This window comes from Phyllobates terribilis, unplaced genomic scaffold, assembly GCF_046119375.1.
Source record: "Phyllobates terribilis strain yellow unplaced genomic scaffold, ASM4611937v1 Scaffold_9__5_contigs__length_417890890, whole genome shotgun sequence".
In the NCBI taxonomy this organism is placed as follows: Eukaryota; Metazoa; Chordata; class Amphibia; order Anura; family Dendrobatidae; genus Phyllobates; species Phyllobates terribilis.
In genome coordinates this window covers 169880541-169905866 of record NW_027362769.1, presented here as the reverse complement: position 1 = coordinate 169905866, position 25326 = coordinate 169880541, and the positions used below count along the sequence as shown (strand labels likewise).

At 41.4% G+C, this 25326-nt stretch overlaps 1 protein-coding gene across 2 annotated transcripts in view; it reads left to right on the top strand.

Annotated features, from left to right (window-relative positions):
* PTPRN (protein tyrosine phosphatase receptor type N) overlaps positions 1 to 25326 on the top strand; it is a 114384-nt gene that overhangs the window by 38355 nt on the left and 50703 nt on the right. The window contains exons 7-12 of one of the 2 annotated variants that reach the window (XM_073647340.1): positions 3003 to 3191; positions 3378 to 3412; positions 4807 to 5150; positions 16639 to 16725; positions 22287 to 22366; positions 24170 to 24234. In XM_073647340.1, coding sequence (XP_073503441.1) covers positions 3003 to 3191; positions 3378 to 3412; positions 4807 to 5150; positions 16639 to 16725; positions 22287 to 22366; positions 24170 to 24234 — 800 coding nt within the window. The remainder of the gene's footprint in view (positions 1 to 3002; positions 3192 to 3377; positions 3413 to 4806; positions 5151 to 16638; positions 16726 to 22286; positions 22367 to 24169; positions 24235 to 25326) is intronic. The other variant, XM_073647342.1, reaches the window with a different exon arrangement.

The following is a 25326-nucleotide window of genomic DNA, read 5'->3' as shown; positions in this document are numbered from 1 at the left end:
CTGGAGTCGACCTCTGATTCCCAGGCTATAGTATGAGTAAACAGCTCTGCAGACTCAACCATCTGTTCTACCTCATACTCAGACGGGCAGCTGGAGATTTGGGAGCTGTGAGGAAGCAAGTGCGATTTGGGTGACACCTTTGAGGACTGGAGTATTTGTGATGTTGAAGTTGATGTGGAGGAGAGCCCACTTAAAGGAGCACTTGATATCCGTTGAAGCACCTGCTGTTTTTGTGCCTCATCTGGAATTTGTAGCGATTGGCGTGGCCGTAAGAAAGGGATCTTATCACATTGTCCGCTAAAAGAAGTAGACATTTTAGTTTGGCTGGAAGATGGTCTTTCTTCTGCAGATGTTACTGTTGCTTTAACACCTACCCCACGGACACAACCTTTTTTCCCCTTCCCAACACGCCTATTCCCCTTTCCACCAGCAGCAGGCCTTTTTCCACTCATTTTGGTGGTTAACTAATTCACAACTCTGGAGTTGTTTGCACGAAAAAACAATGGATGGGAACCGAGCAGAGCTGAGTGGCCAAACTGTGGTATTAGGCCAAAACTATTGGCTGGGTTAGATGGAGAAAAAAATTATATTCGATTTGCAACCTGATGGAGGTCAGTATAGATGGACTAATAGAGAAAGTCCCACACACAGCTAGAAGCCCAAATATTTTTTCAGAGGTAGATGCAGAAAAAAAATATATTCAGTTTGCAACCTGATGGAGGTCAGTATAGATGGACTAATAGAGAAAGTCCCACACACTGCTAGAAGGCCAAATATTTTTTCAGAGCTAGATGCAGACAAAAAATTATTTTGAATTTGCAACCTGATGGAGGTCAGTATAGGTGGACTAATAGAACAAGTCCCACACACTGCTAGAAGGCCAAATATTTTTTCAGAGCTAGATGCAGAAAAAAATTATATTCAGTTTGCAACCTGATGGAGGTCAGTATAGATGGACTAATAGAACAAGTCCCACACACAGCTAGAAGCCCAAATATTTTTTCAGCGGTAGATGCAGAAAAAAATTATATTCAGTTTGCAACCTGATGGAGGTCTGTATAGATGGATTAATAGAACAAGACCCACACACAGCTATAAGCCCAAATATTTTTTCAGAGGTAGATGCAGAAAAAAAATTATTTTTAATTTGCAACCTGATGGAGGTCAGTATAGATGGACTAATAGAGAAAGTCCCACACACTGCTAGAAGCCCAAATATTTTTTCAGAGGTAGATGCAGATAAAAATTATTTTTAATTTGCAACCTGATGGCGGTCAGTATAGATGGACTAATAGAGAAAGTCCCACACACTGCTAGAAGGCCAAATATTTTTTAGAGATAGATGCAGAAAAAAATTATATTCAGTTTGCAACCTGATGGAGGTCAGTATAGATGGACTAATAGAAAAAGTCCCACACACAGCTAGAAGCCCAAATATTTTTTCAGAGGTAGATGCAGATAAAAATTATTTTTAATTTGCAACCTGATGGAGGTCAGTATAGATGGACTAATAGAACAAGTCCCACACACAGCTAGAAGCCCAAATATTTTTTCAGAGGTAGGTGTAGATAAAAATTATTTTCAATTTGCAACCTGATGGAGGTCAGTATAGATGGACTAATAGAACAAGTCCCACACACTGCTAGAAGCCCAAATATTTTTTCAGAGGTAGATGTAGATAAAAATTATTTTCAATTTGCAACCTGATGGAGGTCAGTATAGATGGACTAATAGACCAAGTCCCACACACAGCTAGAAGGCCAAATATTTTTTCAGAGCTAGATGCAGAAAAAAATTATATTCAATTTGCAACCTGATGGAGGTCAGTATAGATGGACTAATAGAATGATGCTATGCCCAAAAGATTTTACTTCACTAGGTGCAGTAAAAAAATTGGTATTCTATACACAGGTGGTATATCTTGCAACACAGATAGGCTACTCCACTGACTAACACACTCTGCAATAGGCCAAAAAGGATTAGCTTTGCTAGATTCAGCCAAATGCTGTGAAAAAAACTTGCACAGCACTGGCACAGACCTGCCTGGCAAAAACTGATAGGAACTGATGTAACCTAGTCCTGAAAAGGACTGCAATTACAATTAGTCTTTACTCCCACAATCTATCTATTTAAGAGCACAGACCTGCCTGATAAAAGTCGTAGGAAATGCTGTAACCTAGTCCTTAACAGGACTGCAATCACAACTATTCCCTACTCCCAAGCTATCTGTATATTTGTGCGAAAATTGGCTTGAAATTAACAAGGTATAGCGCACACAGCAACAGCGGTGCCGTCTAACACGCAGCTGCAGCAGTGAGAAAATGGTGGCGACGGGGAAAATGGCTTGGTCTTATAGGGCAAGGACATGTGACATACACTGCCAATCACACATGCCCTTGCTTGTGTGAAAAACAGCAGTTCGCTCCGTGTGTGCGCTGCTGATAGGCTGACAGATTGCACCTCCCCACTGCAAATGCGGGAAAGAGAAAAAAAAATGGAGATCTTCATTGTTCCTGCAGAGATCCATCCCCTGCCCCTCCCCCCGCCCCGCTGTACACTCAAACTGCGTATTAACATTAATTTTCATCATTACTGAGAAAAAATCCAGTTATGATTTTGGTGCACGAACAGTTATCGAACATAACCTCGAACAGCCGAATTTTTCTCAAATCGTTCGTGTTCGCCGAACGGCTCGAACACCGCCCAAAACAGCTCGAATTTGAGATTGGCGAACAGTTCGAGTAGAACAACGCTCATCTCTAATGGCGTCCACGAGGCAAGACTCTCCGGTCCTTCCTTTTAACCTCCCATCTAACCTTGGATCCGTCTCATCATCCAGTGAGTAATCCGACACATGAGGTGAAGGGTCCGGGAAGATACAGTAGCCCCCTGTGACTATCAGCCGGTAGGGGGGCCGCGCATACATTACTCTCCGTGCACAATCCATTACTCATGGCCGTGTCTGGGAAGAGATACTGAGTGATCCATCTTCTATGTCACAGGTTCGGTTGGGATTCAGAATACAGCGGAGGCTCAGTCAGCACCAGAGATGGCCGGCTTGTTAGACGTGCAGAGCCTGGCCGGCGTGCTGGAGAAGTACGGAGTCGACTTGAAGCAGCTCAGTGAGTCTCAGCTGGAGCAGCTCTCCTTCCTCCTGCAAATGCTCCAGTCTGACGCTCCGCAGAACCAGGGTGAGAGGGTCACACATCTCCTCATTCATGAATATAATGGCAGGAATGCAGTAAAGACTGACACTAGCACAGTCAGGATGATCATGCCGTTTACTTATCAGTGACATGCCATTCAAAAGTTATATAAAGTTGTTGACAACTTTTTTTTTTTTTTTACAAGTTAATATTATGTTATTGTTTTTGCAGGAACAAAAAGTGGAGACAGAAGTCCGCCGAAACGCGTGAGTGGAGTTATATCATGAGTAGATCATCACTTATAGCAATAGAGGGGCAGGGGTACCCAAACGTCACAAGACACCAGTATTATAAGGGCATGTTCACAAGCAGTTTTTGGAGGTGGAAAAATCTGAGGTGACTTAGAAGAGAAATCCATAGCAGAAATTCATGGAGTTTTTTTCAACACAGTATTTAGTTTTTTGGGGGTTGGGTTTTTTTTTTTTGCGGCCTTTTGGATTAGATCGCGTAGAGGTTTTTTTTTATATAATGATGGTTTCAACCACGCGGTTTTTTGATAAGCTCGTCTGTTCTGATTCAGCCTTTAAAGAGTTTTCTGACACGACTTTGAAGAGGTTTTTGACGCTTTTTTTTGCCACACATTTTTTTTTTTTGCAACCATTTGACTTGATAAGTGTCACATTTCCAGCGGATTCCATGAGAAATCAGCATCAAAGAACTGACAAATATATATTTTTCCTTTTTCAAAACCTCACTGCAAGAAAACATGGATAAAAAACTCATTGAAATTATTAGGAAGAGTATTCATAGTATTTGATGTGTTTTTTTATTTTATGTTTTTATGGAGTTTGGAGTGAATCTGCTTCAGAATCCTTGTGAAAAAAATTCCCTTTGACTTCAGTGTAAAGTCTGCTGTATATTTTTCTTCTTTTAGCGTTGTGGTTTCTAAAGCCTCCTCTGAAAATAACTTGTACAAACACTGAAATCATTAGGAAGAAAATTTAAGCAGCTTTTGAAGTGGATTTTGGAGTATAATCTGATCTTAAAAACACATAAAAAAAAACCCTGAGTGTGAATATGCCCTAAATCACACATGGTATATAGGGGCCTTTGCAGGGCTTGTAAGGACTCCGGAGCTGTAAATTACGCACTGTACACAATTATTCCTAATAACGTTGCAATTTTCACAAAATCTTAACCAAACAGTTGAATTTGTGTCATTTTTGGAAAAATTTCAGAAAAACTGCAGCGTAAATTGACTCCAGAGATGAAATCCTCAGCATGTCAGTTTGTGCTGCAGATGTCAGTGCGGATTTCATCCTGTGCAGAAATTCAGCTGCATTTCCAGAATAAAATCTAGAGCAGTTTTGGACCCTGCAGATTTAGTTGCAAAAATTTTTCCGCGGAAGATGCTGAGCGGAAAAATCCCATGCATTTGTGCCCCAAAATTATGTTTCCTCTGGTTCTGGGAACGCTGGGTGGCAGCCAGTACAACTCCTGCAGAGATATCACCCAGAAAGTAACATGGGCATAGGGTTATCATTACATTTCTAGACAGATCTGCTCTTCCGGAGCCTCGGAAAGCTGGGTGATACATCAGAATGAGGCAAGAAACCATGATACTTTTTTTTTTTCTAAGAAATGGTCGTATCACTTTCAGATCTCGGAAGGCGAAATGCAGCATTCCTCTGCGGCTCAGCCCCCCTTCCCTCCTCCAGACATTATCCAGAGGGACACCTCTCCCGCCCCTGCGGCACTTAATGCTGAGCGGGACGGGGACAATGTCATGAGCGCCACCCCCGCCTCTATTACCACCCATCTGGCACCTGACGCTCAAACATTGGAAGAACAACAAGCTCTTCTGCTGGCCGCCATCAATGAGGAGTCGAAGAAGGGGACCCTCGAGAAGAAAAGTTACCAGGGAATTGCAGGGATCCTGGAGAATTCAGAACTGAAACCGCAAGTAGCCACTGAAGACTATGGATACATCCTCACCGATCAGAAGTGAGTACCTGCGATGTCACACAGCATCAAGGCTCGGGGAAGGGAAAGGGGCGATGAAGAAGGAGATTCTCACTAAGCCTTAAAGACACAAAGAGATCAAGTTAATCTGAATTAAAAATATTCAATTGATTTTTTTGAATCTGAAACCAAACAAAAATTATTTGCCATTTGGCAGCCACCAAACACATACCGTTTATACATCCACCACTAGAGGGAGCTCACTGCATACAGATTTATACAGCCACCACTAAGGGGAGCTCATTGTTTACCGATTTATACAGCCACCACTAGAGGGAGCTTACTACATACAGATTTATACAGCCACCACTAGGGGGAGCTCACTACATACAGATTTATACAGCCACCACTAGAGGACGCTCACTACATACAGATTTATACAGCCACCACTAGAGGGAGCTCACTACATACAGATTTACTTTGTAAATGTTTTTTCCCAGCAATATGCGCTCCTGAAGGATGATGATGGAACTTGATATTCGGATTCAAAGAATTTTTATTTCAAACTAAAATACAACCGGTTTCGACTTCTTTGAGTCTTCCTCAGGTATAACATCATGCATATAAACAGATCTATCTACACACATTTTATAGCAGATATCCTTGCTTGTCATTTTGGGTGGAGACTGAAAGATCTGTTTTTCAGACACACCCAGATACTCAGATATGCAGGATTTTGCACTCTGAGGAATCTAACAAAACCCATATACTAAATGACTTTCATACAGTTTAAAAAAAAAAAAAAAAAAAAAAAAATTTTTACACACAAATTTTTTCTTTTTTTTCTCCTTTCCTTCCTTCCTTCACACAGAAAGTATTTTCTTTTCTAAAAACACTATAAATATAATTATAATTTTACCATATATAAAATGTCTTCTAAAATGTTATTGAACATACTAAAAGTGTGATTTCATACAGAAATGTAAAATCCTGCAAAAATGTACATTATGACAAAATTTAAAACCTTTTCTTTCTTCATATTAAAACCATTATGGTTTTAATATGAAGAAAGAAAAGGTTTTAAATTTCTGTGTGAAGGAAGGAAGGAAAGGAGAAAAAAAAGAAAAAAAAAAAAAAAGAAAAAATTTGTGTGTAAAAATTTTTTTTTTTTTTTTTTAAACTGTATGAAAGTCATTTAGTATATGGGTTTTGTTAGATTCCTCAGAGTGCAAAATCCTGCATATCTGAGTATCTGGGTGTGTCTGAAAAACAGATCTTTCAGTCTCCACCCAAAATGACAAGCAAGGATATCTGCTATAAAATGTGTGTAGATAGATCTGTTTATATGCATGATGTTATACCTGAGGAAGACTCAAAGAAGTCGAAACCGGTTGTATTTTAGTTTGAAATAAAAATTCTTTGAATCCGAATATCAAGTTCCATCATCATCCTTCAGGAGCGCATATTGCTGGGAAAAAACATTTACAAAGTGGTATTGCCTATGAAAGCTCTGTCCAGTGCTCTCATCAGCTCCCAGATTTCTGCAGCAAACTGAATGGAAAGAGGAATGGAGTGATCCACTGATTGGATTTACATGCTTTACCTCAAGATACCAAATAGGTGAGTGGATTTATACTGAGTATACACCCTTGGAATCTAACTACTACACTTAGAAGCCTGCGCTTCCTATTTTCTCTCCCTACAATCCCCTCTTGTTTCATACATACAGATTTATACAGCCACCACTAGAGGGAGCTCATTGCTTACAGATTTATACTGCCACCACTAGAGGGAGCTCATTGCTTACAGATTTATACAGCCACCACTAGATGGGCGCTCACTACATACAGATTTATACAGTCACCACTAGGGGTAGCTCACTACATACAGATTTATACAGCCACCACTAGGAGGAGCTCACTACATACAGATTTATACAGTCACCACTAGGGGTAGCTCACTACATACAGATTTCTACAGCCACCACTAGGAGGAGATCACTACATACAGATTTATACAGCCACCACTAGGGGTAGCTCACTACATACAGATTTATACAGCCGCCACTAGAGGGAGCTCACTACATACAGATTTCTACAGCCACTACTAGGAGGAGATCACTACATACAGATTTATACAGCCACCACTAGGGGAGCTCACTACATACAGATTTCTACAGCCACCACTAGGAGGAGATCACTACATACAGATTTATAAAGCCACCACTAGAGGGAGCTCATTGCTTACAGATTTATACTGCCACCACTAGAGGGAGCTCACTACATACAGATTTATACAGCCACCACTAGAGGGCGCTCACTACATACAGATTTATACAGCCACCACTAGAGGGCGCTCACTACATACAGATTTATACAGCCACCACTAGAGGGAGCTCACTACATACAGATTTATACAGCCACCACTAGAAGGAGCTCACTACATACAGATTTATACAGCCACCACTAGAAGGAGCTCACTACATACAGATTTATACTGCCACCACTAGAGGGAGCTCACTACATACAGATTTATACTGCCACCACTAGAGGGAGCTCACTACATACAGATTATACAGCCACCACTAGGGGGAGCTCACTACATACAGATTCATTCAGCCACCACTAGAGGGAGCTCACTACATACAGATTTATACATTCACCACTAGGGGGAGCTCACTACATACAGATTTATACAGCCACCACTAGGGGGAGCTCACTACATACAGATTTATACAGCCACCACTAGAGGGCGCTCACTACATACAGATTTATACAGCCACCACTAGAGGGAGCTCACTACATACAGATTTATACAGCCACCACTAGAAGGAGCTCACTACATACAGATTTATACAGCCACCACTAGAGGGAGCTCACTACATACAGATTTATACAGCCACCACTAGAAGGAGCTCACTACATACAGATTTATACAGCCACCACTAGAGGGAGCTCATTGCTTACAGATTTATACTGCCACCACTAGAGGGAGCTCACTACATACAGATTTATACAGCCACCACTAGAGGGAGCTCATTGCTTACAGATTTATACAGCCACCACTAGGGGGAGCTCACTACATACAGATTTATACAGCCACTACTAGAGGGAGCTCACTGCATACAGATTTATACAGTCACCACTAGAGGGAGCTCACTACATACAGATTTATACAGCCACCACTAGGAGGAGCTCACTACATACAGATTTATACAGTCACCACTAGGGGTAGCTCACTACATACAGATTTATACAGCCACCACTAGGAGGAGCTCACTACATACAGATTTATACAGTCACCACTAGGGGTAGCTCACTACATACAGATTTCTACAGCCACCACTAGGAGGAGATCACTACATACAGATTTATACAGCCACCACTAGGGGTAGCTCACTACATACAGATTTATACAGCCGCCACTAGAGGGAGCTCACTACATACAGATTTCTACAGCCACTACTAGGAGGAGATCACTACATACAGATTTATACAGCCACCACTAGGGGAGCTCACTACATACAGATTTCTACAGCCACCACTAGGAGGAGATCACTACATACAGATTTATAAAGCCACCACTAGAGGGAGCTCATTGCTTACAGATTTATACTGCCACCACTAGAGGGAGCTCACTACATACAGATTTATACAGCCACCACTAGAGGGCGCTCACTACATACAGATTTATACAGCCACCACTAGAGGGAGCTCATTGCTTACAGATTTATACTGCCACCACTAGAGGGCGCTCACTACATACAGATTTATACAGCCACCACTAGAGGGAGCTCACTACATACAGATTTATACAGCCACCACTAGGGGGAGCTCACTACATACAGATTTATACAGCCACCACTAGAGGGCGCTCACTACATACAGATTTATACAGCCACCACTAGAGGGAGCTCACTACATACAGATTTATACAGCCACCACTAGAGGGAGCTCATTGCTTACAGATTTATACTGCCACCACTAGAGGGCGCTCACTACATACAGATTTATACAGCCGCCACTAGAGGGAGCTCACTACATACAGATTTATACAGCCACCACTAGAGGGCGCTCACTACATACAGATTTATACAGCCACCACTAGAGGGCGCTCACTACATACAGATTTATACAGCCACCACTAGAGGGAGCTCATTGCTTACAGATTTACACTGCCACTACTAGAGGGCGCTCACTACATACAGATTTATACAGCCACCACTGGAGGGAGCTCACTACATACAGATTTATACAGCCACCACTAGAGGGCGCTCACTACATACAGATTTATACAGCCACCACTAGAGGGAGCTCATTGCTTACAGATTTATACTGCCACCACTAGAGGGAGCTCACTACATACAGATTTATACAGCCACCACTAGAGGGAGCTCATTGCTTACCGATTTATACAGCCACCACTAGGGGGAGCTCACTACATACAGATTTATACAGCCACTACTAGAGGGAGCTCACTACATACAGATTTATACAGGCACCACTAGGAGGAGCTCACTACATACAGATTTATACAGTCACCACTAGGGGTAGCTCACTACATACAGATTTCTACAGCCACCACTAGGAGGAGATCACTACATACAGATTTATACAGTCACCACTAGGGGGAGCTCACTACATACAGATTTCTACAGCCACTACTAGGAGGAGATCACTACATACAGATTTATACAGCCACCACTAGGAGGAGATCACTACATACAGATTTTTTACAGTCACCACTAGGGGTAGCTCACTACATACAGATTTATACAGCCACCACTAGGAGGAGATCACTACATACAGATTTATACAGTCACCACTAGGGGGAGCTCACTACATACAGATTTCTACAGCCACCACTAGGAGGAGATCACTACATACAGATTTATACAGGCACCACTAGGAGGAGCTCACTACATACAGATTTATACAGTCACCACTAGGGGTAGCTCACTACATACAGATTTCTACAGCCACCACTAGGAGGAGATCACTACATACAGATTTATACAGCCACCACTAGGGGTAGCTCACTACATACAGATTTCTACAGCCACCACTAGGAGGAGATCACTACATACAGATTTATACAGTCACCACTAGGGGGAGCTCACTACATACAGATTTCTACAGCCACTACTAGGAGGAGATCACTACATACAGATTTATACAGACACCACTAGGAGGAGCTCACTACTTACAGATTTATACAGTCACCACTAGGGGTAGCTCACTACATACAGATTTCTACAGCCACCACTAGGAGGAGATCACTACATACTGATTTATACAGCCACCACTAGGGGTAGCTCACTACATACAGATTTATACAGTCACCACTAGAGGGAGCTCCCTGCATACAGATTTATACAGGCACCACTAGGAAGAGCTCACTACATACAGATTTATACAGTCACCACTAGAGGGAGCTCACTACATACAGATTTCTACAGCCACTACTAGGAGGAGATCACTACATACAGATTTATACAGCCACCACTAGGGGAGCTCACTACATACAGATTTCTACAGCCACTACTAGGAGGAGATCACTACATACAGATTTATACAGCCACCACTAGGAGGAGATCACTACATACAGATTTATACAGCCACCACTAGAGGGAGCTCACTACATGCAGATTTATACAGCCACCACTAGAGGGAGCTCATTGCTTACAAATTTATACAGCCACCACTAGGAGGAGCTCACTACATACAGATTTATACAGCCACCACTAGAGGGAGCTCATTACGTACTGATTTATACACCCACCACTAGAGGGAGCTCACTATATACAGATTTATACAGCCACCACTAGAGGGAGCTCATTGCTTACAGATTTATATAGCCACCACTAGGGGAGCTCACTACATACAGATTTATACAGCCAACACTAGGAGGAGCTCACTACATACAGATTTGTGCAGTCACCACTAGAGGGAGCTCACTACATACAGATTTATACAGCCACCACTAGGGGGAGCTCACAACATACAGATTTATACAGTCACCACTAGGGAGATCCCACTACATACAGATTTATACAGCCACCACTAGAGGGAGCTCATTGCTTACAGATTTATACTGCCACCACTAGAGGGAGTTCACTACATACAGATTTATATATTCACCACTAGGGGGAGCTCACTACATACAGATTTATACTGCCACCACTAGAGGGAGCTCACTACATACAGATTCATTCAGCCACCACTAGAGGGAGCTCACTACATACAGATTTATACATTCACCACTAGGGGGAGCTCACTACATACAGATTTATACAGCCACCACTAGGGGGAGCTCACTACATACAGATTTATACAGCCACCACTAGAGGGCGCTCACTACATACAGATTTATACAGCCACCACTAGAGGGAGCTCACTACATACAGATTTATACAGCCACCACTAGAGGGCGCTCACTACATACAGATTTATACAGCCACCACTAGAGGGAGCTCATTGCTTACAGATTTATACTGCCACCACTAGAGGGAGCTCACTACATACAGATTTATACAGCCACCACTAGAGGGAGCTCATTGCTTACAGATTTATACAGCCACCACTAGGGGGAGCTCACTACATACAGATTTATACAGCCACTACTAGAGGGAGCTCACTACATACAGATTTATACAGGCACCACTAGGAGGAGCTCACTACATACAGATTTATACAGTCACCACTAGGGGTAGCTCACTACATACAGATTTCTACAGCCACCACTAGGAGGAGATCACTACATACTGATTTATACAGCCACCACTAGGGGTAGCTCACTACATACAGATTTATACAGTCACCACTAGAGGGAGCTCCCTGCATACAGATTTATACAGGCACCACTAGGAAGAGCTCACTACATACAGATTTATACAGTCACCACTAGAGGGAGCTCACTACATACAGATTTCTACAGCCACTACTAGGAGGAGATCACTACATACAGATTTATACAGCCACCACTAGGGGAGCTCACTACATACAGATTTCTACAGCCACTACTAGGAGGAGATCACTACATACAGATTTATACAGCCACCACTAGGAGGAGATCACTACATACAGATTTATACAGCCACCACTAGAGGGAGCTCACTACATACAGATTTATACAGTCACCACTAGGGGGAGCTCACTACATACAGATTTATACAGCCACCACTAGGAGCTCACTACATACAGATATATATGGCCACCACTAGAGGGAGCTCACTACATGCAGTTTTATACAGCCACCACTAGAGGGAGCTCACTACATGCAGATTTATACAGTCACCACTAGAGGGAGCTCACTACATACAGATTTATACAGCCACCACTAGAGGGAGCTCACTACATGCAGATTTATACAGCCACCACTAGAGGGAGCTCACTACATACAGATTTATACAGGCACCACTAGGGGGAGCTCACTACATACAGATCTGTACAGACACCACTAGAGGGAGCTCACTACATACCGATTTCTACAGCTATTACTTGGGGGAGCTCACAACATACACATTTATTTTTATTAAATATATGACCCTTATTAACCATTTCCAGGTAAAAAAAAAAAGCTCTCTCCTATGGCTGATCAATTTTTCATTCATTTGGTCCCCAAAATGTCAATGTAGCAATTTGCATTGATGCATTTCCTCATTTGCTTTTTTCCTGCTGAACCCATGAAAGTAGGAGGAATGTCTTTAAAATCTTTATGGAAGATGGGGGGGGGGAGTAGTTTATGCCCTCAGAACGTCACTTTCACCTCATCCCAGCCTTGAATGAGTGGTACATATTGTCCAGATTGTGGGCTGCCAGGCACAGCAGAAGCAGATGATGAGAGTCAATAAGTGTAATTGCTGTAATTTTATGCAATTATTCCCCAGCAGCGTCAATGAGTGTACTAAGACTGGGAACACGGGGAGGATGAGCGGGGGTAATAATTAGCATCCAAAAATAAAGGATTAGAGGAGTATTTTCCCACAGGTCTGATATTCCTATATTGGATTACCCCTTTTAAGTTAGATTTATATTATACGTATGTACACAGTACAGACCAAAAGTTTGGACACACCTTCTCATTTAAAGATTTTTCTGTATTTTCCTGACTTTGAAAATTGTACATTCACACTGAAGGCATCAAAACTATGAATTAACACATGTGGAATTATATACTTAACAAAAAAGTGTGAAACTACTGAAAATATGTCTTATATTCTAGGTTCTTCAAAGTAGCCACCTTTTGCTTTGATGACTGCTTTGCACACTCTTGGCATTCTCTTGATGAGCCCCAAGAGGTAGTCACCGGAAATGGTTTTCACTTCACAGGTGTGCCCTGTCAGGTTTAATAAGTGGGATTTCTTGCCTTATAAATGGGGTTGGGACCATCAGTTGTGTTGTGCAGAAGTCTGGTGGATACACAGCTGATAGTCCTACTGAATAGACAGTTAGAATTTGTATTATGGCAAGAAAAAAGCAGCTAAGTAAAGAAAAACGAGTGGCCATCATTACTTTAAGAAATGAAGGTCAGTCAGTGCAAAAAATTGGGAAAACTTTGAAAGTGTCCCCAAGTGCAGTTGCAAAAACCATCAAGCGCTACAAAGAAACTGGCTCACATGAGGACCGCCCCAGGAAAGGAAGACCAAGAGTCACCTCTGCTTCTGAGGATAAGTTTATCTGAGTCACCAGCCTCAAAAATCGCAGGTTAACAGCAGCTCAGATTAGAGACCAGGTCAATGCCACACAGAGTTCTAGCGGCAGACACATCTCTTCAACAACTGTTAAGAGGAGACTTTGTGCAGCAGGCCTTCATGGTAAAATAGCTGCTAGGAAACCACTGCTAAGGACAGGCAACAAGCAGAAGAGACTTGTTTGGGCTAAAGAACACAAGGAATGGACATTAGACCAGTGGAAATCTGTGCTTTGGTCTGATGAGTCCAAATTTGAGATCTTTGGTTTCAACCACCATGTCTTTGCGCGACGCAGAAAAAGTGAACGGATGGACTCTACATGCCTGGTTCCCACCGTGAAGCATGGAGGAGGAGGTGTGATGGTGTGGGGGTGCTTTGCTGGTGACACTGTTGGGGATTTATTCAAAATTGAAGGCATACTGAACCAGCATGGCTACCACAGCATCTTGCAGCGGCATGCTGTTCCATCCGGTTTGCGTTTAGTTGGACCATCATTTATTTTTCAACAGGACAATGACCCCAAACACAACTCCAGGCTGTGTAAGGGCTATTTGACCAAGAAGGAGTGATGGGGTGCTACGCCAGATGACCTGGCCTCCACAGTCACCAGACCTGAACCCAATCGAGATGGTTTGGGGTGAGCTGGACCGCAGAGTGAAGGCAAAAGGGCCAACAAGTGTTAAGCATCTCTGGGAACTCCTTCAAGATTGTTGGAAGACCATTTCCGGTGACTACCTCTTGAAGCTCATCAAGAGAATGCCAAGAGTGTGCAAAGCAGTCATCAAAGCAAAAGGTGGCTACTTTGAAGAACCTAGAATATAAGACATATTTTCAGTAGTTTCACACTTTTTTGTTAAGTATATAATTCCACATGTGTTAATTCATAGTTTTGATGCCTTCAGTGTGAATGTACAATTTTCATAGTCATGAAAATACAGAAAAATCTTTAAATGAGAAGGTTTGTCCAAACTTCTGATCTGCACTGTATATATACATATATATGTGTGTATGTATATGTATATATATATATATATATATATATATATATATATATATATATATATATATATATATATATATATATATATATATATATATTTATGTCCATTCAGGGTCACTATGATTCCAGTTTAACTAATAAATACTGATGCATTCTCCATGTGAGCGTAAGATGTTTATTCATATTAGGATTGATTTAATTTGTACATTCACTTCTTACGGTAATACCGCGTGATGAGACAGGTCAGATATCAAACACTAGTTCAGTTAGCAAAGATGATCCTTGGTCGATCACCAATCCTCTTCTCATGTCATTAGAGAAAGATTGAGCGGCCACTACAGGTCAACTGTAGTATTACATTTCCCCATTAAATATGAATGACAGACCATGTAATGCGTAGCTGGGCTGAGTCCTCCAGAGATGAAGACATTCTTTTCAATAGCAAATATAGGGGAAATCAATACCTTCATATTATCCTCATACTAAGATTTCACCTTTTTAACATATATATTGTGCTGCCCGAGGAAGTGACTATAAGGCCACGGCCCCACTATCAGTATTTGGTCAGTATTCGGTCAGTATTTTTTCTCAGGAGTGGGAGCCAAAACCAGGCGAGGAACAATCAGAGAAAAGGTATAATAGAAACAAGTCACCAATTCTGCATTTATCACCCACTCCTGGTTTTGGCTCCCACTCCTGAGAAAAAAATACTGACTGAATACTGACCAAATACTGATAGTAAGGCGAGGCCTAATAGACACAATAAGTCTGATTAATTATTGAAATTTGCACCTTTTTTGTCTAGTTTTTGATGTTTATCACCTGATTTTCTTTGGATTTTGTTCTTTTAAATTGTAATTGTGTCTCTTTTAAGTCTATTTTAGATGTGTTTGCCTGTTTTTTTTTATTTCTGTCATTGTGCACGGGGGGTTTTGTTTTCTAGATGTTTTCTGCTAAATCATCAATTGCGATTTTCGACTTTTTAAAAAGTCGCAACATTTTTTGCGCAAATATACTGTAGTCTGTTCCCTACCGAAGTGATTTTATGTACATTTGAATTTTTTTTTTATGAACATTTTGTAACCTTTTAGCAGGTTGAGGACAAAAAATAAAGGGCATTTTTTTCATTTTGCATAAAATTCATCAACTGCATATCACATAGTAAAAAAAAAAGTGATTTAAAAAAAATGAAAATTATAAATCTGGACCTTTTATTTTTTATCCGGGGTAAAACTTCTTTGTTCTTCTCCAGCTCTTCAGAGTTGGTAATACAATAATTATTCTATTCATAGGTCCACTTTAATGACATAGGGACCTTCCTCAAGGAAAACTTCTGCTAATGAAAATTCAGATACTTTTCCGTTTCTAATGGTTAAGTTCAGTTTTTTGGGACCCCCCCAGCGTTCACTTGTAATCTGTAAAGGAACTTACAATAACTGTTTAAGGTTCCTACAGCGCTCCTGCAGGGGAAGTGAAGTATTACACCGTTCCCATTAAAATGGACTTGCTGAGTCCTCCACAACGTGGAGCATATGGGACAGTGGACTCTCCTATTTTTTAACTCTGAATTCCTCAAATAGACAATTATAAAATGGATTTTCGAACCAGACGACCTCTTTAGTGATACGAAAGGCAACATTTATACAGGACATGAACTTCCAGGCTGTTGGATAATAGTTAGCAATTGTTGCAAATGGTTCTCACCCTGAAGTAATAGGACAGATTCATGCAGTGAGGACGCTCGCCTCCATTAACATCTATGGGGGTGGGAAGGTCACTTAACCATGGGAAGGGCCACAGCCCCGGGCTCACCTCCACCCCTCTGCCTTTCTCCGTAGGCCTCTGAGCCTGTTTAATGGGTTTCGTCTCTTGGATGTCCTGGCCCGACGTGTCCACATGTCCACTTCCAGCTTCATCAACATCAGGTGAGGAAGAACGATCCATCCCACCATAAAATACAACAGGGGGGCAAAAAAAGGGGTTAGTATTAAAGGGGTTTCGCCATAATGAAAATTGTATTTGAGCGGTGAAGATGTGACCCGCTGGGACGCCCGACTGATGACAAGAATGGGAGTCTGATTATCCTGTGGGAATGGAGCGATAGTCACTCATGTGCCCTACTATTGGGTACCCAGTGGTCCCCCGATCGCTTGATAGGTTGGGGTCCCACCAATCAGACACTTCTAACCTACTCTGTGGATATATAATAAGTTTCATTATGGGAAACCCCTTAAAAGTGTGGAGAAACAAATTTTCATAGATTTGCTCATCTCTGGATGCATTTAATATGACTATATTGGACGTGTATACTTTTTTCAATTTTTTTTTACTGCTCCAGTTCAGCTAAAATGCAAAAAAAATGAAGCAACTTTGCAAATAATATTGATTAAAAAAATCTATTATTTTTGAGTGTATCTCCATGGTTACAGACTACAAACAAACCCTGGGTGTAGTCTGATCCGGCAGTCAAGTGTTGCAGGTGTCATCGTCTATCCCCTCTTGTTGATAACCAACAGATGGTAGAACAGGAAAGAAGAGAGTAACTTGAGACAAGGTCAGACTACACAAGGTTTGTTTGTAGTCTGTAACCATGGAAACACAGATCAGCAAACAAGCTGTGTACACAGAACAGTAGTATAATTTTTCTGGTTACGTACTTGTAACGTGGCGTGGGGCGGTAGCTTTGGGCGAGGTACTCGTCTTCCATGTCCCGGCATGTTACATGAAGGTGGGGGTCCTGGCTGGGTGTGTGGACTTTGCCTATGGGAGCGCTACGCCCTTTCAGGCCGCATGATGCCGGTGACTTCAGCTGGCCAGGACCAGATATTGTCAAGTTCAATGAGGGAGACCATCACTCAAAAATAAACTGCCTTTTACGAAACAACAACGTAGGGAGGGGGTGCAAATCTTTACGGACGTTTCTCTTAACACATAGACTATCTTCATACATATTCTCTCTGTCTCCTTCTTAAACTTACTCAGTTCTTCCTCAGTTTGTTCCTCTGCCTTCACCACAACCCAGCACAGTACTTCAGAAGCTTCCCTAGCCCCCAATCACGGCACTACAGTTCAGTAAGTGAGAGTACTGTACTTCAACCTGCGGTTCCCCATCCTTTTACCCTTAGGGGAGCTACTTATGCCACTATGACCATTACTTAGCTTCTCTGCTCTCCAACTCCTTGCAACTACCTCATGGGCCGCTCTCATTGTCTCATTTTCTGCTCTGATGTGTCCCGTTACCTCTCTGACTTCCGAACTCGGGATCATCCTGCTAGGCCTCCTGCCCCAGATGCCCTCTCTGGAGAATCACTCAATCCATCTATCTCTTTTCCAAGTCTCTACTCTGGATCTCGCTGTCACGGCACTGTTGTTTGATTTCCCGGGGCTAGAGGCTCCTTCCCTATCCCTAAAGCTAGGGGCGCCCTAGCTATCATTGCTCCCCGGATTACTTCTAATGGTGAAGACGCCAGAGCCTCGTGCCTTGCTGAGCTCCTAAATCATCCCTTACCTATTCCCTCCCCCCCCCCAGGGAAGTGGGACGTAGTAGTGTATAAGAATACGCAAACCAGACTAACAAGGGAAGACGTACAGGGATAAATGAAAATACCAATCATACAAATAGGCACTCACAAACAATACAGTGGAGCACTGGGAAGCAAAGGACAGAAAAAAGAATTAAGGAGAGGATAAGGATATGCACACAGATAAATCACCAATCAACAGTCTTCAGAACAATACTCCAAGCGCCTCCTTATACAACCAACACCTCCATTTCCAGAACCAGGCAGTATGAAACTGACACTGGCAATTCCTGATTGCCAGAGGCAAGTATATATAGCAGAGGGGAGCAGTTAACACTGAACAGCTGAGACCATCAAAGCAGGAAAGCTCCAGGAACTCTCACATGAGCTGATTAACCCCTGCACTGCTGCACTGTTTAATATGATAGTGAAGTGCTTCTAATCAGTGCAGGAGTACGTGAAATCAGACACCACGGTCTTCTAGCCTCTCTGTTGCGGTAAACCCGTGATACTCGCTGTCCGTTGCCTCGGTCTCTTCTCTCTTCAGGGACGCCCACTTCATGCAGCTCCTTTCGCTGGTCAGACCATAGGTCTGCCTCAGCTGTACGCTAGGCCCTATCTACCTCTTGACAGGAAAGTCCCTCTGTCCCTTCATCTTAGCCCCTCTCACCCTGGGCTAGTCCCAACCATTAACCCTTACTGTCCCTAGCAACCACTTAGTGCTGGGAAAAACACACCACTATCAACACACACTGCTAAACATACTACACATCACATCACATTAATACACATATCTTCAAGGTGGAACATGGGCAAAATTTCCATCTTCTTACATACTATAGATGTGGATTCTTTAATAGCTCGACTGGGGTGTAAAGTCTAAAGGATAACCCCGTTCTTCAGTCTTAACCATTAAAAGGAAGGAGATTACTGCAGGAAGAACACCAGAATCCCGAAGAAAGCAGACAGGAGCATAGTAAAGAATGAAGCCAAGGAGCAGAACAACAGGTACCATATAAATAATCTGCAAGGCAAAACAAAAACAATATCTGAAAAATGAGACTGAGTTTAGAATCAGGGTCAATCACTAGTTAGCACAGAAGACAAATACCAGGACAGGTTATGAACTGCAGTCATCAGGAAAGACCCTAGAGAGACCGTCAGGCTCTAAGTCATACTTGGGCGCTGGCTGCCTTAGCAGCCTGATGCAACCTTCCAGCCAGGGCAAGATATCCACAGGTGAAGGGAGAATGGCTACAGCAAACGAGAGGAGTCAAAAACAGAGGACAAAGTCTCCAGTTGGCTACCAACGTGACACAGCCATCAGTAAGGGCCTTTGAAGCTTGACTAGACCCTGGACTGGAACTGGACAAGGTAAGTAACAAGAATATTTTAATTAAAACTAATTGTAAAGTTGCTTCAATTGCTATTTTGTATTAGCATGCAAAAGTGGACATGTCCTTTAAGTGTTAAAATTCTATTAAGAACCCAATCTTAGAGCATCTCCATGCCTTTCTTCCTTCCTCGTATCAAACCCCAAGACCCCAAACTTCACTGCAGTAACTGTATACATACAGTACAATCAGGATTTAGGACCTTCTTGTGACTCTAACTGCCCACACATCCTCCCCTGGTGTATCCTGCAGTGCTTTATTTTAGGTTGTCTAACAACTGTCTTCCTTTCTGAGTGACTACCATTTGCTGTCATGTAGCTACATGTAGTGAGATGGTCACTGAAAGTTACACCTGCTGTACGATGTAGTGAAACTTTCCATAGTGTACAAAATTGATGTAGGTCCTTTTCAGAGACAACGGAAACAATTATGCAGCTTCAGGACAAACAAATGAGATACATCTGGAAGAGAGTCAAGCTACATATGTGATGTAGATGTAATACCTGAAGTGGGAGTGGGGAAAAGGCATGTAATGCACCCTGTCCCCATATCAGTACTGCGGTCTGTTATGTATACATAGTTCCCTACTCCTGCAGAGGTGGCAGAGGAGGATTTACCAAACCAATGTCACATGCATTGATTTTGTTCAGTTAGGATAAAATGCACACCTACGTCAATTAGTCGCCCATGATTTGCTATCCCATTTTGATGACCAGTTTAGTCATAAAAGATATTGGAAACAGAGATAACAATAGATAAGTGTGAACAGATCACCTCCATTCAGGAGGATTTCCTTATTTTTCTGAAGTTCCGGAAAACAGATTTCTAAGTAATGTGAATGAATCCATTTGAATAATGAATGGTCTCATCCATGTAGTATTAATGGAAATATGCAGGTATAGAGAAAAGTATGTTCAGTAAGGATGATAAGGAATCTTTTGTCTATAGGTAGGGGTGAAGCTCAACCCCATAGCGGTCCCATATCTGCTATATTCTTAGAAAGTTTCGTGATCATAATAATGCTCTAATTTAACTATTTTTTTCCAAGGTAAATGATCAGCAATTAAAATGTTAATGGGATTGTCCACTTTCTCTTGTTAGTGCAGCTTTCCTCACAAACTGCCTAGAAATTATGTCCATAAAATGGCTTCTGACGGAGGAGCTTATAACCAGAAAAGTCCATCAGCCTTTTCCAATTGTAAAATGCCTTACATGAAAAAGCTGCTTTTCGATTGGAGGAGGTTGGTGGTATGGTCAAGTCACATACGTCTCTGCTAGCAGTCATTATATGGACAGAAGTCCTGTGCAGTTTGTGAGGAAATCTGCACAACAGAAATTGACCAACCCCTTTAAAGTTGTGATTAATATTCACATCCATGTAATATAATTGTATGTAGGTAGAAAAGAAAGAATATCTAGTAAGAAACATAGGGAACCTAAAGTTTGTAAGTAGGGGTGATACTCAGCTCCATTGCAGTTCCATATTTGATGAATGCTAAGATGTTTTTAATCTTAATAATGCTCTTATCTGACTCATTATTCTGTCTAAGGTTGGTGATCAGCAAAAAAATGTTATGCAAATAATATTGCAGATTATGTATGCAACTCCATATCATGACCTCACTAGTGAGGTCAGTGATTGGCTGCAGTGACTCCATGCAAGTACGGCACATCACCACTGCAGCAAGTTGACAAATTAACTGGGCACTATCTGGGTGGTGGTGCTTTAGTGGCAGAGAATTTAATAGGTAGTTATTGATTTATTTTTTATTTTATCAACTTTTTGACTTTTAGCTATTTTTAAATTAAATATGTGTTATAATTTAGTGACCAGTTGAGCTTTTTTTCACCAATCACTTTTACTGTTACTAATCAGTCATATGAAGTCATATGACAGACCAATCAGCTGTCAGTATCTACAGGAATAAGTGCATAACTATCATATGGAGCCAACAAATAACAGGGCCTCCCAGGGCACCCATTACGGTGCCTTACAGTGCAATCCCAGGACACCCATTACGGTGCCTTACAGTGCAATACAATTAAATAGTGATTATAGTCATACAATGCCTATATCAGGTGCTTGCTCTCTCTGACACTCAGGACAAGACATTTGGTCACTACTTTGTCTGTGTGGTCATTACCAGATAGATTCTCTATTATCTGCTAGGTAGCAGACAAAAAATGGGCATATCGCTGGTCAAAAATGGCATGGAACACAGGAAAGGGAAGGTAGGACTCGCAATAAAGCACATCACCTGTGCGCTCACAAGGATAAGAGCTGATTGTCATCATTACTACACAATCCTTGATGATATAGCAGAGGTGAATTTGTTCTTTGACACAACTAACGTCAGTGATAATGATTAATGGTTTTCTATAGAGCTGCATGTAAACCTGTGGAGTTTTATTAACTCATGGTGCACAAAAGAAATAGTACAAACTTGAACATGTTGAGCTCTGCTGCATCTTTATTTTTACCCTTCATTAATAATATGTAATAGCCCCGGTATTTTGCATGTGCTTCATTATTGGTGCATTAGCATTCAAGCCCCTCTGGTTTCCTTACAGTATCGCTGGATCCGCTGTGACATTCCGGATCCGAAAAAATCGGCAAAACTTGACACTATCAGATATCACCAACCAAGCAAGTGAGTAGTCTGATTTTTTTTTTCCAATGTATTTTAAGTTAAAACAAATATACTGTATAGTAATAATAGGCCGAATTTACATTTAAGGCTGTCTGGGGAAAAACTTGCCTGGGCTTTGTATTTGAAAGGATGTAGTTAAGAGGATGCAGTACCGCGTTCTACCACATGGTGGCACTACAGAGCTGACAGCTCAGACTGTGCTTGTTACTGGCCTAGTAATGAGATCTGTGATTATATCAATATCATCTCATTAATGAACTTGCTAATGTCAAAATTGTGCTCTGAAAGGACATCTAACCTAAATTGTGTGTGAACTGCCTGTGAACTAATAAAACATGTTAAAACTGTTACAAAGATTTAAAGGGAAAAAAACATTATATATAAAATATACTAAAACAAACAAAAATATAAAAAAAATCCCATATGAATAATGAAATGGCATCATTTAAAACTACAATTGGTACCATAAAAAACAAGCCCTCGTACAGCTAGGTCAATGGATAAGGAAATAAAGTTATGAGTTTTGGAAGAAGGGAGTTTAAAATGAGAGTAAAAAAAATGAAACATGGCCGTGTGTACAAAGGGTTAAAGGGATATTCACAAAATATCTTTAATCAGTTTGTGTTATGTAAAGTCATAAATAATTTTGAGGGAGGAGTATGAATTTGCTCATGTCACCCAAACTATCGCATGGCAGGTGGTTATTAATTATTTATTGCTCTTGGACATGTCCTTCAGTAGTTCTCTCCCGGCGGTGGAGCATGTGCAGTTGAGGTTCCCTTTTCTCCCAGCGCTGATTCACCTTGTGCTGCGCATGCGCGGTTTCCTGTCTTTACTGCACTGCATGAGCAGTGAGAACAGTTGTGTGTCTATGCCGTCCTGGTGCTATTTGAGCACCCCTAGGATTTTGGCATAAAAGAATGATTGTGGGATTTTTTTCTTTACATTCAAAGTATGAAATGCACAGCTGCAGTTTGTTACAATGAAGCAGTAATGAAGATTTGTCCTTTTCCATGAATACTGTATGTAATATTTTTTTTTCCTGGTGTAAATGCCACTGTTCCCCTGAATCCGGCGATATTTTTCTTTTTTTCCTGCGCCTCTCTATTCCTGAGATATGGCCACATCTTCAATGTCTATAAATATAGGATTGTTGGCAAGTGGGCATGGTCATCACTTCCCCCCGCCCCTTTGGCAAAGAAATGATATACAGGGAATAAGGGGCCATATCTCAGGAACAGAGAGGCGCAGGAACAAAATAAAAACATCACCGGATTCAGGAGAACGGCGGCATTTACACCAGGGGAAAAATTATTAATAGCAAATGACAGATTCTCTTTAAAGGGGAATCCAAAACCTCTCATAGCGAGTTAAAGGTGCCCTAATAATTCTAGTAATAATTAGCACCTTTCCTAATAATAGGATTTGTGCACAATACCTTCCCAAGCTGCCGGCAGGCGCCACATCATTATTGCCTCTGGCATCATGGTGCAAAAAGGAAGAAGACTGAACAACCCCTTTTAACTTTTATGTTTTATTTGGTCCCATGATTATCCCTCACTATTTATAATACTGTCTGCTGATATGTGGCAGAGAGACCTTTAGCGCCCCCTGAGGCTACAGGCCCTCAGTGCATCTGCAACATTTGACACCCCTGTAGCTTTTTCCATGACATGCTCAGCATAGAAACAAGGCACAAAACTGCAGTGGAATTTGCCAACAAGACTACTTTGATACATTGTTTCAAAATGTAAACATTTACAGGAAATATGTAATAAATATTTGCATTTCTTCGTCTTTCAGTGGCTTTGAAGTCCGACCTGCAAACTGAGACGGGTGTAAAGGTTGTGCAGACGGGCATTGGACAGGTGAGGAAGACGGATCTCATATTCATTATGTGGATGTGGATATATCGTGTCAGCCCCAGTACATCAGTCACAATGGGAATTACTTACCTGCTATTCATTTTCTTCACTCTTGGCCACTAGGATCAATGACTCCGACTCCAGCTACATTGTCCATTGGAGTCTGAGATCATCTGATTTGACGCTCCATGCTTTACACTGCAGCTCTGATTGTTGAGTTGAGAATAGGTGTTCTGCACAAACACAAGTTCAGAGGGAAGTGATTGAGTAGAAAGGATTATAATAAACTAGAAGCATTGACTTACTCTTTATCCCCTTCCCGACGTTTGATGTACAAGTACATGTCATGTCATGTACGGTCCATTCCTAACTGGGCGGTTACCGGCTGTGTTATACAGCTGGCACTTACCTCTAACAGCAGTAATAGCTGCTGTTTAATCTCTTAAATATTGCTGTTAATCTCTGACAGCATAGATTAAAGTGCATGATCTGGGACCCTCACAATGTCATTGCGTGGTAGCCATGGGTTGCTTACTGAAGACCCCCATGGTACCTCTGTCTCATAGGAGACCTCATTTCCACTATATACTGTAATAGTGTGGTACTGCAGGATACAGAACCAGCGATGAAATGATGGCAGGATACAGAGATGCAAAATAAAGTCTGATCTAATAAAATATAAAATTATTTAACCCATACAGTAAAACACAATGAAGAGAGAAAAGAAACTGAAACAGCAGAATTTCTATTTATTTAGTTGCTGCACTTCCCCCAAAAAAATGCAATAAAAAGGGATGAAAGTGTGATAAGTACCTCATACTGGTAATAATAAAAAAAAGGTAATATCATCATGTAAAAAAAGAAGCCCTGACGCAGCTCCTTGGACGGAAAAATTAAAAAAAGTTACGAATCTTAGAAAATGGCAGCAAAGTCTTATTTTATTTTTTCTTTACAAATTTCTGAATTGTTTTTACCACTTAAATAAAAAAAAAACCTGACAAGTCTGGTATCGCTGTAATCGTCCTGACCTGGAGAATAAAGCGGTCAGGCCATTTTTACCACACAATATGTACTGTAAAAACAAAACCCAAAAAA